General features: G+C 33.6%; 1 protein-coding gene across 11 annotated transcripts in view; it reads right to left on the bottom strand.

Moving 5' to 3' along the window:
* The window catches only part of WNK1 (WNK lysine deficient protein kinase 1), a 135876-nt gene that overhangs the window by 50045 nt on the left and 70332 nt on the right, over window positions 1-15499 (bottom strand). For 10 of the 11 annotated variants that reach the window (XM_052001302.1, XM_052001304.1, XM_052001305.1 and 7 more), the window contains exons 5-7: window positions 4170-4258; window positions 1986-2205; window positions 530-860 (exon numbers count right to left, since the gene is read on the bottom strand). In XM_052001302.1, the coding sequence (XP_051857262.1) occupies window positions 530-860; window positions 1986-2205; window positions 4170-4258 (640 nt within the window). Of the gene's footprint in view, window positions 1-529; window positions 861-1985; window positions 2206-4169; window positions 4259-11434; window positions 11540-15499 lie in introns of those variants that run through there. The other variant, XM_052001313.1, reaches the window with a different exon arrangement.

Genomic DNA, 15499 nt, shown 5'->3' with positions numbered 1-15499 from the left:
TATGATTTCATCAATGTAGGGAATTTCCTGGCAAAGAATTTTCCTCTGTACCTTCTTTGCCACTTCTAAATCTTGCAGTTATCTGGGATATTGATAAGTTAAATGAATTATCTAGTTTCACAAAACTACTATGGGTCAAAGACAAGATTTGAATTTGAGTCTGGGGCTGGCTCTTCCATCTATTACACTAGGCTTCCCTTTTATCTAGTTAACTTTAGTTCAAAGTTAAATAATTTTCAAAGTCTTCCAATAATTGATGTTGTATAGGGGATGTACTGTTTATTAGTACAAACACTGAAAAAACTGAAAGCTGATGCTAGTTCACAGCCAATTATACCCAGGAATCAGATTGAGTCTAGACATGTTAAATGGAGCATTTAGCAGATTAATGTGTTCCAATTCTGCGATCATAAATGTAGGAAAGAGAAACCAGTTCCAACTCATTCCCACTTTTAACTTACAATTAGAAGTTACTATCTTTTAATTCCACTGAATTACAAGCAGAACTCTTTGTTATAGAAATACTTACACAACACGGAGAGACTAGGTTGTTGATACTGAAGTTGTTGGTGTTGATCTGCCTCTGGTTCTTCTGGTTCCACTTGGGTGGAAACTGAGGCTGATGTGGTAGAGACAGTAACTGTGCCAGGAGTAGAAGGAATCAATTTGGTCCCAGCCTGAGAAACAGTTGTTGGCTGTTCAACTTGCTCCTTTAAACTGATCTCTTCTTGCTTTCTTTTCTCCTGTTCTTCCCTTACCAACTGTCGCTGCTCTCGTTTTCTCTTTATCAGGGATACTCTGTCTTTGATGGCTTTGGCCATGGTCTTGTGATCTCCTTCACAAACATACCCTGACTCTACCTAAAGGACAACAGAGTACATCAGAGTATATTAGGAAGTATATATAGAGAGAAAAGAATGAGTAGACTGGGAAGGAAGTGGAATCTGAGGGAAAATTGGAAATGTAGTAGAACTTGCTTCAGGTACCTCTCAACTTCCCCCATCCCCTTACAAGCATAAACTAAGTACTTGCAAGTGCTCTGCACTGCAACACCTAAACTAGGTTTGCCCTTCTGGAACATACTGCCTTAAGACTTTTCTTTTGTACTCCTCCCTCATTAAAAATAGCTTATCCTTCATCTCATCCTATTGGAAATGGTCTCTGAAAAACATTTATCAAGCAAGCATTAATTAAGTGTTTACTAAATGCCAGGTACCATGAAATACAAAGACAAAGAGTTCTTGATTTAAAAATGCTTACATGCTTTTGAGAGAAAATAAGAAATATGTATGCTGATGTATACAAAATTGGCAATTTCAAGCATTGTGGGAAGGTTTGTTGTTGATTGAGAGAGATATTTTTGGACAAATGAATTTTTAATACTATTCAAATTTCAGTGGTTAACTAGGTAATCTTTTCTCAGTTCAAAAATATTGTGACTCTATAATTAATATAATAACTGTATGTATCTTTGTAAATTCCATCAACTACCTTAGTTCTAGTCCCTGGGGCTAAACCTTTTCCATATAACAACTCTTCAAATACTTGAAGATAACTCCCAGGTCACTCAAATCTTACTAATCATCCCCAATTTCTTCAACCAATATAAACGTAGCATGTTTTGGAGACCTTGTACCATTCTGGTGCTTCTACTTTGAAAACACAAAAAACTTATTAATGATCCTTCAGACTAAACCCAATACTCCAGACATAGGCATCTCTCATCCTACATCCCGCAGCACCCTCCCTTATTCTACAAACTATGCTTTTCCATGCAACTAATTTTCTTATCTATGATATCATACTGCTGATTTATATTGAGCTTGCAAGGCCTAAACCTGCCTAAATTTTTTTCAAATGAACTACTGTTTAGTTATGACTTTGTAGTTAGCTTTACATTTATCCCTGTAAATCTCAGTTTTGTGTCACTTGCACAATCTTACATAGACATTTGGAATGGTTGCAGAAAGAGAAAATGCATTTACCATTTCTTGAGCTACATCTTCTGGGACATCTCTCTCCAAATCAAAGGAAAATTCAATTGCTTCATTGTCTTTGTATTTCCCCTTCAATTTCTTAATATCTTCAATTCGTAACCATAGCTTAATGGCTATCTTTTCACCATCATCTTCTTCAGCTAGTTCTACTCGTACTCCTGTTTCCTCCTGGAAGAAGGCGTGGTTCAAAAGGTCTTTGATAGCATATCTAGAAAGAAGGAAGAAAATAATAGTATTAAAAGTAAAACAATCTTTCAATGTGGCAGAATCCTTTATTCTTTCTACTAAACATAGTAATTCGTCACTTTCAAACATAAAAATCGCTATATTTTAAAAATGATAGTCTTAGTCCTCAAGGAATTTTATGTTTTACCAACACAGCTTCTTACCTTAAATTTTTTTTAAACATAAGAACAAAAGAAGACTTGATTATTTTACCAATTTATTAATGAGGCTTCTCCTAACAATGCAATTAAATCTCAAACTATATGAAATTATAATGAATCACCACATATCTATATTTATATCTAGCATTTTAAGTAATGCTTTTATTATTTCCATTCTTTAAAGAATGGTAACTAGGGCAGACAGAGGTCTCAAGCAATTTGTCCAAAACTATACTGTCATTAAGTGTCTAAGGCTGGATTTGAACTTAAAAAGTTTTTCCTGGCTCCAGGTCCAGAACTCTGTCCATCTAAGCCACTTACATATGTTTAATCCAAAATCACCTTATCAGTTACAACACACAAAATATCACTGCTGAATATAACCTATAAATTCTGTTTTCAAACCAACTGTCCCCATATTTCAACATCACAAATTAACTACCTCAACATTTCAATTTGAAATGAATAAAAATGCCCTTAAATTAGATCAAGAATCCATTCTTCTTACAGTTAAGCTCTTTTAAAAATGGGAATCAATATATTGGGATAATGGGAATACAACTGAAATCGAAATTTGAAAGGTCTTGATGTTAGAATCTCTTAGAATATGAAAATGGGAAAGTGAAGAGATTAATTCTTCTATACCCTATCAAATCCTCTTAATCTTCATGAAAAAAATTTATTTATATGTATAAATAAGATATATAAGTATAAATAAAAATAATAAATATATAAAAATAAAAAGAACAGGTACAGTCCCAAAAAAGAACTATGAGATTAGGGGGCAAAGGGAGGACATGGAAACATTTAAGTGTGGAATACAGCATGTGAATTCATCTTTTTTTTTTATTTATTGGTCAGTTTTGCTGGGGAATCAGCTTCATTCCTCTTTTTCTTTTTAAAAAAATATTTTCTACATAGCGGGGGCTTATGGACACCAGGAGGGTGATGGAATACTAGGAAAAATTCAGTGATATAGAAACACATATTGATAAAAATGTCTATCTGTTAAAAAGATAAAAATTTGAGTTTAATTTGTCACGTTTAGACTGCTGTCAGATTTGGGCTAATCAAGATTAATATACAAATGAACTCACTCGAAAAAAGACACTGGATTTCAGCCAAACCCCAAATGTTGATGAGTCAGTCATATGGCAGATATATTTGCCACTCCTCTGAGAAAAGTCCTAGGTTAGTACAAGTGACTAAGCTAGGCTCCTCCTAAGCCTTAGGCAGAATCTTCTCTCCTCCCCCTCCCCCCTTTTAAATGAAAGGAAACTGGATGTTTTGTTCTTTTCTGCTCTGGCATAGTGGCAATAATGATTCAACACATGTAAATTTCAATTTACAAAGCCCAAAATGTTATTTTACCCATCAAAATTTAGTATCTGAGTGAAACTTTAAAATGCTATAAAACATCCAGTCCTGAATTTAACAAGAACAACGACGACAACAAAAAATGAACTTAGTGAAAAAGCATTTTCACAACAGGGAAATGAAATTCACTTTTGCTTACTCTTCAGATACATGGTTGGAGATGAGGATGAAAGGGTGGGAAAAAAGAGGAAATGGAAGTAGGCATGTGGTATAATTTAGCCTGTGGTATATATGTCAGAGTATAATAGAATTTTGTTGTATTGATTTGTGTAACAATGGCTAAGAACAATAATTAAGTTACTTACTAATGAATCCAAGATGAATGATGTGAAATATACTTTTGCTCAAAACTATTTTTTGGGGTGCTTTATATAATACAAATGCCTAAATCTCAAATAAAATAACTTACCTTTCATCTTTGTTTTGGCGTATGCATCCTTCAATAATTTCCTTTACTTCAGGAATTGCTACTTTGTCAAAGCTGGCTGGCTTCACTCCCTGAAAAATATATAAATATGAATAGAATCAAATTCAGATAACATGTTAAAGAACCAAAACACAACTTTTCAAATATTATTGGTTTGTTTTTCCATGCAAATAGACTTAGCTAGTTTTGGTTTCCTCTTAAGATCCTATATATCTTGCCTTCTTTTTATCTTTGCCTTTCTTCAGGAGCAAATTATATTATTAGAAAGGGAAAACACAAATTGTACTTTCCTAGCTTTCTTCTGATATGCCTGTAGGGGTTAAGCCATGCAGGGTCAGAGCTGGGTAGCTGAGCAGCTGCAACTCCAGCTCCTCCCTAAAAAACAATTGTGGAGAATTTGATTGTAGGTTCACCTACCGCCATGTGGCTCTTGCCATGAATGATGAGGCACTATCCTCTCTCTATGTGACCTTGGAAGAATTCAAGACTCAATGTATTAACAATATCTTTTGTGCTTTCAGTAAAGGAAGTGATTGGGGAGAAGAGCACAAAGATTTCATTGGCTGGAACATTTTTTGTACAACCCTTGTTTACTAGTACATTAGTCACCAGAGAACTTAATTTTGAATAGCTAACCCATATGAAGGCATGAAGTTACATGTTCAATTTTGCACACACAGCAAGGGGATAGTGTTATAATACTTAGTAACACATGGCAGGCTAAAGGATTTAGGTTCAAAATGAGGAAGTACAAACCTAAAAGGGGTACACTGTTTAGTCTGTTTTAAGAGAAAAACTATTAAGCTGTTTTGAGTATAGTGATCTAAGGACATCACAAATCAGTGGTAGAAATGATCAATCTCCATACAAAGTCTTTCAGTAATGAATGTAAAGGCAATTATGTGGCACAGTTGATAAGCACCAGGTCCGGGGTCAGGAGGATCTCAGTTCAAATATAGCCTCAGACACTTAATAGCAGTATGACCCTAAGCAAGTCACTTCATCCTGTTGGCCTCAGTTCCCCCAACTATAAAGGGAGCTAGAGAAGGAAATAGCAAATCACTCTGGCTTCTCTGCCAAGAAAACCCTAAATGGGCTCATGAGGAATGAACAAATGAAAAATCAAGACTGAAAAGATTAAAACAACAACAATGGAAAATTTAGACTCAGAGTAAGAAGGGATATTTGATCCAACCCATATGTGAACAAGATTACTCCATTTTTTACAGCTTGTATTTTTAAAATATACAATCTATATATTTCTTATAAAACTATCTTGCTTATTTGTATCCACTTTTAATTTCATTTTTTGTTAATTAAAAGATTTTTTCCCTTCTTTTTGACATAACCAATTACCCATCCTTTCTCTTCTCATTTTTCTCTCTCCTCAAAAATCCCCCGCCCTCCTTTGTAACAAGAAAGCATACTCAAGCAAAATAAATCCATACACTTGCCAATATCTTAAAATATTATTTCTTTCCCTTTGTTTCTGGTCTTTTGGAATCATGATCATTTAGTTGTTTTTCTTTACAAGGTTATATGGTCCTGTTCATTTCAGGCAGCTCTTCACATATTCTTTGAATATGTCTCTCTCATCATTTCTTATGATAGAATGATATTGATTACATTCCCAGAACATTATTTGTTCACATTCCCTTCTCAGATGATAGTTCCTTGCTTCAATAAAAGGTGTTGTTATATTTTTGTACATATAACTTTTTATTGTTCAGTCATGTCTGACTTTTCCTGATTACACCTGAGGTTATATAGAGATGAGTGATTTGCTATTTCCTTCTCCAGCTCATTTTTACAGAAGAGAAACTGAGGCAAATATGGTGAAGTGACTTGCCCAGAGTCACACAGCTAGTGTCTTGAGGGCACTCACAAAGGTGAGCTTCCTGACAACAGGCCTGGCACTCTCTATACTGCACCACCTTGCTACCCATTTATGTGTACTTTTCCTTTTTTTTTTTTTTTTTTTAAAGGCATTTTGGGAGTGTATGCCAAGGAATTACTTGTCTTTTGGATAAATTCATAGCTTCATTAACAATCTATTAGATATGACTGTCCATCTCCTAATATTTTCCTTTCTTTCCCTCATCTTTCCCAATCTGTGTATGAGAATGAATGTTAAGAGTTCTTTTAATTTACATTTCTCCTATAAATTATTTGAAGAATTTTTTTATGATTTTAGTTTTGTTTTTCTTGTGTCTTCATAATTCTTTCACTAAACATTTATAGGGAAATAGTTTTTGTTTCTATATATTTAAATTGGTCTTTCAGTAGATAAACTTATGACAAAGATTTTATTCCAATTAAAACTGTTTTCCTTTTTAATATGAATTTTATTGATGCTGTTTGGGCAAAACGTTTTCAGTATTATTTAATCAAGATTTTTCCATTTTTACTTCGCAACATTAAGAAACTCTTTCCTTATCTACTTTTTATACAAGTATACAAACTTTTATATCTTGGGTCTGTATCATTTGAAGGTATTGCAGTATATACTGGAATTTATTTTTCTTTTACCATACTTCTTCCAAGTTTTGCTAGCAGTTTTTGTTGAATAATGAATCCTTACTCAAGCAGTTGGAATCTTTCAGGTTTATTACACATTATGGTTCTCTAATCTGATTTCTTCTTGCTCTCTGAAACCAAGCAGAACAAATCTAATCCCTCTTCTATATGAGAGTCTTCAACTATTTAAACACAGTGTACTCATGTCTCCCAATTTTCTTTTTCCAGGCTAAATATACTAGTTCCTTTAACCGATTTTCAAATGCCTTAAGAGTTTTTCACCATTCTGAATTTACTCTTCTAAATGTTCTTTAATCCCGTTTTAAAAAGTTGAAGATAAAACTGAATGCAATAATCCAACTGTGGTGTAAAAGTCTTGCTGGACAAGAGAGATGATAATTCTAGATATTATGCATTTCCTAATGTGGTTAGTGACTGTTTCTTTGGCTACTCATACAATGTTGCTGAAGGGCCAGTGGGACTGGGGTGGGGCTGGGAAAAGTATTTTTATTTGCCATCTTCCTCTTATTGAAGTTATCTTTTTTGGGGGAGATGGGGCAGATCTGTGATTTGTTATTGGCTGTCCATCTGTAAATTATTTTTGGGGGCCCAGAACTGTCCTTAATCTGTAAATTAATCTCTTCTCCAAATAAATCAACAAATGTTCCCTGTAGTCTTAGAGAAGCCTAAATCACCTGAGAGGTTAAGTGACCTGCCTATGGTAATACAGTTAGTATAAGTCAGAGATAGGATTTGAATTTAGGTGTTCTTAATTCTAAGGTTAATCACTAGACTAGGCAGAAAATGATACTGCCTAATAACTCAAGTAGAATGGTGGCCCAAATGATGTCTTAGCTATTTAATGTAACGTAACAAGAATATGAAACAAGAACATGCTTAAAAATTTAAAAAAAATAAAAATAAAACAATTTAGACGACTCTGGCATAAGAATAAGCTTAAAATTGAGCAACTAATACTTATTTACATAAAGAGTATCTAGAACTGAAAAAGCATTTCAAAATATTGATATCAAAGTAAAAAAAAAAAAAAAACCAAAACATCAATTAGCTTAGGTTAGCTCATCTATTTCTAAAAGTCAGAATCATTCACATAATGCTAGAATATGGATCCTGAGCCAGGGTTTTCCCAAGATGGGTAACTTATTTTCTTCTTCTAGAGGACAATATCACTGTCTCCTTTTTGGAAAATAGCTCCTCACCTCTAAGGATTTGGGAATCAAGAGCCTATTGGGTCAAAAACAGGGCTCAGGGAATCTATTCAAGACTGCTGGTTTTAAGAAGTAACATCTTTTTACTTGTATTCTCAGTGTCTTAAACACTTAATACTTAAGAAGTGCTTGTCAGGCAAGTAAATGAGCATTTACTAATTACCTCTTATTAATTACTAGTGCTAGACACCCTTCATTTTATAGATGAGGCCTAGAGACGATTACACATTTTGTAAACATCAAATGTTGAATTTAAACCCATTTCCTTTCTAGTTAAAAACTTTCCCCCTGTGCCATGATAACTCCTGAAAATCACTTTTATCCTTACATATATTGCCTTACATATATTGGGTACTTAATAAATGTTCAATGACTTGAAACTATTTCATCTTTCAGAACCTCAATTTCCTAATCTGTAAACTGTAGTGAGGGAACATTTTGCTTCTGAATAGGGCTGCAAACCCTGAAAGCATTATCTAGAATGAGTCATCATATTTGTTTTGAGCAACAAAGAGTTGCACATTTTTTGACATCTGACATTTTCTGACTGTGACTATATCTCACTAAAGTTAAAAACTGTTACAAAAATAAGTCTTGCAACATAACCAATCTCAAAATCTAAGCAACTAAAGATTTACTAAACTTGATCATAGGATTTCTATTTTCCTAGACAAGTCAAATCTTTTTCAATTTATTTTCACATAATAATTTAATTCCAATTGAGATTAGAATAAAAATCATGTCTAAGCCAAAAGGCCACTTAAAATCCTGACATCTGAAAAATATAAAAGAACTCAAAGATGATGAACAAGCCTTCCCTCAAAAAGAATAGGATTAGATTCATGTTAAACACCACTACCAGCAGACATGAACTATTAAAAGTTAAAATAACTTCTGAGAAACATTAAAATTAATGTACAATTGCATTTTGGTCCTAAAGACATTCATGCTAACATTTTTGGGGTACTATATAAAATAGCTATTTTTTTTTATGTTTCTTGAATGATAGCTCCCAATTAGTGCCTGAAGGACTTTAAACTATTACATAGTTCAACACAAAAAAACCACAATACAAAAAAGAAAAATTAACTTGAACGACATGTTAAGATAGCATAACTGACAACTCAAAAACCAAAACCAAATTAAAACACAATAATGTAGCTGTGCAGATTGTATAAGAAAGGGAATTACTTTCACCCAGTTGTAATTACCAGGGTAGGTAGCCATTTTTTGGACAGCTAGATGGCAGTGCCAGCCCTGGATTTAAGAGGACCCAAGTGCAAATCAGTCCCAGATTTATTAGCTATGTGACCCTCAATAAGTCACTTAATCCTATTTTCCTCTCTTTCCTCCTCTATAAAATGAACTAAGGAAGGAAATGACAAACCCTTACAGTTATCATTGCCCAAATGGAGTCAGGAAGAATTAATCACAACTAAAAGGACTAAATAAAAACAAATCATCTTTGAGTTCACAAAAGCAATTATATGAAAACAAAGGCTACTGTTGAAAAGTCACTAGAAATTAAAATTGTCTACTGACAATCTCTCTATGATTTTATATATTTCTAAATGGTGAAGAAAAGCAACCATATTGGCAAAATCATGTGCCACTGATATATTTAAATATAGAAAAAACATACACTTTTCTCAATCTTATTATCCTCAAATGAGGCTAAGAACACCTCATCTTTAAAAATGGGCAAATGGTGTAATATGTTCAAGGTCATATGTGACCTTTCTGCACATTGCAGAAATCGCAACTTAGGTTCAAATCCATTAGATGGTGTTGCTCTGTTTCTAAAAATGAAAATACATTTATACAGTCTCATAGTGCACATAGGCATTAATAGTGTTTTAAAGATATTCTTTAAAGAATATCTGAGCAAAGAAGCCTATAAACTTTTAAAACATTTTATTAGCCAAATAGCTCAGATGGTTAAGCATGCAAATCTAGAGATTAAAACTGCTTATAACATTATTCTTAAATATGAATGAAAGGATTTAACAGCTGAAATAAATGGTAACACAAGAAACTTTACTAGCAAGCCTACATTAGAAAGTCTGTTCAATCCATTTAAATGTTAAATGTATAGTGATCTTATTATGTTTAAAACATTTATCGAGGAGTAGAAATATACAGACTATATATTGAAGAGTATGATACTAGAAAAAAAGTAGAATACATGAAGAACCCACCAAATTTGATGTTAACTATCGGAAAGCTGACACCTATGTATAACTGTCAAAATTAGAAGTGATTTGATATAGATTTTACTGAAGAATCACAAATCTGTAAGAACTAATATCTAGTTAATAAAGAAGCACCAATCGTACCAAAATCGTAACAATGAAGTTTTGCTGAATTTAAGAGCAAATTATCTATGTAAGTCTATTAGTAATGACTTCTAAAAGGAAAAGGACTTTGACTAATAGTTTTTAATTAATCAATTCAATGAAAAATTAAGGCAACATTTCTAGATAACTAGAAAGGTATTGTTCCCCCTCTCCCAACCTTCTCATTTTATTCTATCCAGAGATAAGTACATGCATCAGGAAGAACTGTTCTTAAAGAAATGCAAACCAGAAAAAAAGAAAATAGAATCCAAGTTGATTAAAAGAGTACCTTTCACATAACAAAAGCAAAACTAAGTAAAAGGTCCTGCTACCTAGCTTGCTAAACATTCTAGCATACTCACTCTAAAAACATCTTTGCCAACACTAAAATACTTTAGGATCTGCCTGAGCAATTGCTTTACTTAATTTTTTTGTACAAAAACTCAGGTAGCAATTGAGGTTTTTCTGAACTAATCAGAGTAATGTATTGAAAACCATTTTATATATTTAGGTAAATTCCACATTTCAAGATGTGGGATTCATCAATATACTCATTCTGGATTCTCTCAGGAATAGGTCACATACCCTAAGCATTTCACAAAACTAATCTGAACAATTTCAGCTGCTGAAGAGTTTTCAGGTAAACAGATCAAGAGCTGACATGAATACAAATATATTTACAGATATTGCTTTATTTGGATAAAAAATTGACTCACTTTGCTTTGCATCTCATGTACTTGGGCCCTTTGGGCAAAGTATTCCATGCAGATGCAAAATTGACCAAGCAGAAAAACAAAAGCGCTTCCTAAAGGATAATCTCCAATGGCTCAATCTTCCAATTCCTAGAATTTTCAGCCTCATTTACTTTAAGCCTCAGGTTCAAATCTGTTAAATTTTAAATTTACCTTGATAGGGGAAAAAAAAAACCCACACTTTTTCTTGACCATTCAGAATAAAGGAAAGCCTCCCTCCCTGCACAAACTACAACTACTTCAAATATTTGCTTAACTTTGTTGTTTTTGTCTCTGTTATCCTGAGGAATCAAGTCACTTGAACTAAAGGTTAGCCAAATGGTATTAATTTATTTTATAAATATGCAAAACCCAATAAATTCAACAGTACTTTATGCATATTTCCAAGTGTTTGCAAAGAAGCCTTTACCCACCTCATTTGTACAATCCTTTTGAGAGCAGCAGCAGCAATGGGAATTAAAGATGACCAATACCGAGCAAAAATCTCTCTTAGTAAAATCCATCAGAAAAGACAAGGTAGATAAGAAGGATAATTACAGAAGATTATAGGGCTGGGATTTGTGGATAATGAATGGTAAAAATCTAAATTAACCCACGGCACACGGAAGGCAGATTTCCAAATTGGAATGAAGCATAGTTTCCAGTTTAACATTAGCCATACTTCCCCAACTCTGAGACATCAGTTTGCTCTGCTTTGGAATCTGGTTGTTCTCTTTCAGCCCCAAGAACGGGATTACATGCTAAACAACAAAAAACTATTCTGCTTCATGGATCCTCCTCCAACTGCACAAGTTCCCAAGGGCAGGTAAAACGAGATTATTTATTTGTTAAAAGCTCCACCCCCTAACCCATGGGATCAACCTCCTCTTCCTAAGAGTAATTATTCAATGGCTAATAGGTACATAAAACTAGAAATCCATTTAACTAAATACTTAAGTCAGAAAAGATATAAAGCGCAGAACTGAACAGTAAAAAAGGATGCATAAGGTAGTAGAAATAAAAATGATAGCTAATATTTATATAGTAGTGCCAGGCACTTTACAAATAATTTCATTTGATTACGGACAACAAACCTGGGAGGCTAGGTGCTATTATAGCCACTTTACAGATGAAAATACTAAGACAAATGGAGGGACTTCTACAGTCAACTAGTCCTTTCTACTGCAAATCTTATAAAAAGTAAGATAGTCTTTGAAGACATTTGGTTTATTAAAAAGCAAGTATTTAAAAAAAGTAAGTGCTAGCAATGCAAAGAAATTTAACAATCAATCCCCTTGCTCTCAAGAAACTTAAGAGTCTAACAGTGAGAAACATGCAAACACCTATGTATAAATAAGATATATACAACATCAACTGGAGATATTCAAGAGAGTAAAGTTACTAGTATTAAGGGGGCTCGGGAAAGGTTTTCCCAAAGAAGGTGAGATTTTAAGAGATAGAGATGAGGAGGGAAAGAAATCTAGGCATGAAGAGAAAAGCAAGGAAGTCAGGATCATTAGATTCAAGTCAGCACCGTGGGGAACACTCGACTATCAGAGACATGAAGTGGTCCACCTCACTTTATCTTATTTGCTTAGCCTAGAATTCAGACCTTCTACAATTTGATACCTATTTATTCTTCTAACCTCTAGGAATAATAATTTTTCTTAAACAGAAATATTTCAGATAAACAAATTGTTTATGATGTTTTCCCCATAAGGACTGTTTCCACTCTTTTTTGCCCTAAAAAGTTCTATGTTTTCTTTAAGAGTCAATCAAGTCATTTACCTTCCTCAACTTCCCTAAGTTTCAGTGACTGCCTTACTCCTTTGAATTCCTGTTTGATTTATTGTCTATATAATTCATTTTGGCATTTAGAATGTACTATTATACAACTCCCCAAATATGACTTGAAGGTAGAGACCGTGTGTTGTATTCCTCTGTGTCACTAGCACTTAATAGAACACTCCCACAGGTATTCAATAAATGTTTGATGATCAGGATAGACAATGTCCATTGCACAACACTAGGATTACTACTCCTTCATTTGAAGGGTGGGCGTAGATTTATAATATTAATAAACCTGGTAGTGTAGAAAATATTATCTTAGTGAATATTAAACTAAAAGAACTAATTATAACAGACAAAAGAAGTACATTTTTCATGCTCCTTATTTTTTTCCTTCTCTTTACCATTGAAGCCTTTGAAGCCAAAAAAAAAATCTAGATTCAAGTCTGGGGAAGACATTTAACATCTGAGTATTCTAAGTTAACTCTAAAAGACTGTGTTAAAAAGCAAGTGATAATCTGTATTGAGACAGGGAAGGGAGCTTTCTTTACCTGAGAGTTCCCTAAACCACAGAGCCAATCTATCTGAACATTTGATGAAATATGGAATATAAGTTTTATCAGATTCCAGAGTAAAATCGAGGATTTTTAAAAATTGTTTTTAACCAAACCAATGATTTCACTAAAACACTCCTAGTGAGATAATTTCTTCTACCAATGCTGATTAGCAATTACTCTGAAAATTACTCTTAGAATTGACCTTAAAGATTGGACTTACTCAGAACAATTTAGAGTCTATATGGGTTTTATGAAGCAACTTTTATTTACTAACAGAACAAAATTCCCTAATAAACACCTTTAAAAGCCATCTACAATAAAATATCTTTCAGACAAGTTCCAGGCTACTCATACAAGTTTTCTTTTACTTACAAAGTCTAAACTAATTATCTATTATAGGGATACAGGCAAAAGTATTATTATGACTCAAAAGAGTTCATTACCACCACTGGAAAAACTTGAATGCAAATTATACAGACAAGGGGAAACTCTGGCCCCCTAGTCCATCAGCATAAAACTTCAAAAAAAAATAGGTACTCTATATTATTATAATGTTACACATTTTCTACCTCTACAAAGATAAATGAAAAAAGATTTTGCCTCCAGCATATAAAAATTAAGATGAAATTATTATTTCTGAATAAGTATAATTTAAATTTTTATCATCCATGATGGAAATATATTCTTTTCCTTTACTAAGCGATTAATTACAGTTTGTTCCAATGGATCTGAGACAGTATAAACAATTCAAAGCTAAAGAAATCCTCTAAGTTTTCACCAACTCTTTAACCCTTATCTAATCAGAGATCAGCTTCAATGTTTCTGTAAAAGAGCAGAGTGAATTATATACTTAGGTATGTAAAAACTAAAAGGAATTTTACCCTAACTGCTTTAATCTTTTTTTTTCCCTTCAGAGAGAACATTCAGACCTTGAAATCTAGGGGCTAATGGAATTAGTGACAAAGTCAAATTACACAAACAAAGTAATTAAGTACTCCACATTTCTTGCTTGGTTGTTAAGGGGCTGGATTCAGCCAGATACTTACTGGTATGAACCATTAGTTTACAGGAATTTGAACAGACCCTATGATCCTGATGGAAAACAAGCCTCTTCCAATCTCCCTACCAAACTTTGCTAAGTAATACTGTTCATAGAAAATTAGTTGGTCTCATGATTCCCATAACATACCAAGGCTCATTACTCTTTGTACACAAGAAAACTACTGCAACCTCAAAAGTGCTGTCCTTCATATAGAAAAACAATGTGACTTATTTAAGGGATCCTTCTAGAAGCAATACAGGATTGTGTAGACATTGCTCTCCATTGTCATTGAATCATTCTGGAAATCAATGGCATGCAGGTGAGGGAGGCAGCTCAAGATCCAAAAATAAAGCACAGAGTTATGAAATCTAGATTCAAGTCCTATGACTCTGGGGAGACATTTAACATCTGAGTTTTTCTTTATTCAAAGCTGTCTTACACTTGGTTTAAGTCACTGCTACTGACTAAAAAGTAATCTCTCACTAATTGAACTCTTTAGGACAGTTGCCCTGGTCTTATTACTCCAAGAAATGGGTTGAGATCCGGAAATAAAGGCAAAAGTAATCCATCCCCACCACTCCAACCTGGTCTACCACCCCTCCAGTTCTGGTTTTGGCCTATTACTATTAGATTAATAACAAAATTTTAAATGTTTGATTTTCTAAATTTTAATTTTAATACTGCTTTTAGAAACCGACTTTAATACTAATGTTTATACACAAAGACTGTTTACTAACTAGGTTGCTGAATATTACAGTTTACATTCTGAACAAAACAAAGTAGGACAAAGTGCCTTATGTCAGAAAAAAAGCACATTCTGTAGTGATTCTGTCCTCTCTCTATAATACCCTCTTATAAAAGGAAGGGTCACCAAGTTGATCTGCCTCTAACATAGATAAAGGGGGCTTGCCTGTCAGGATTATTGGCTTTGAGGCAATCTCAAGGCTTCATTCAAATAAGGAAAAGAGTAGTATTCTGGTAAAAATGTCAGTGTTTGTGGTTCCCCAAGTGACTGAAACTTCCTGTGTTTCAAGATGATTCTTGAGAACCTATAGATCTAAACTAGAGAACTGGCAACTAAATAAAGCTTCTGATGTTAGGGTCTTCTTTCC

This window comes from Antechinus flavipes, chromosome 5, assembly GCF_016432865.1.
Source record: "Antechinus flavipes isolate AdamAnt ecotype Samford, QLD, Australia chromosome 5, AdamAnt_v2, whole genome shotgun sequence".
Taxonomy (NCBI): domain Eukaryota; kingdom Metazoa; phylum Chordata; class Mammalia; order Dasyuromorphia; family Dasyuridae; genus Antechinus; species Antechinus flavipes.
This window is presented reverse-complemented; position numbering and strand designations above follow the sequence as displayed.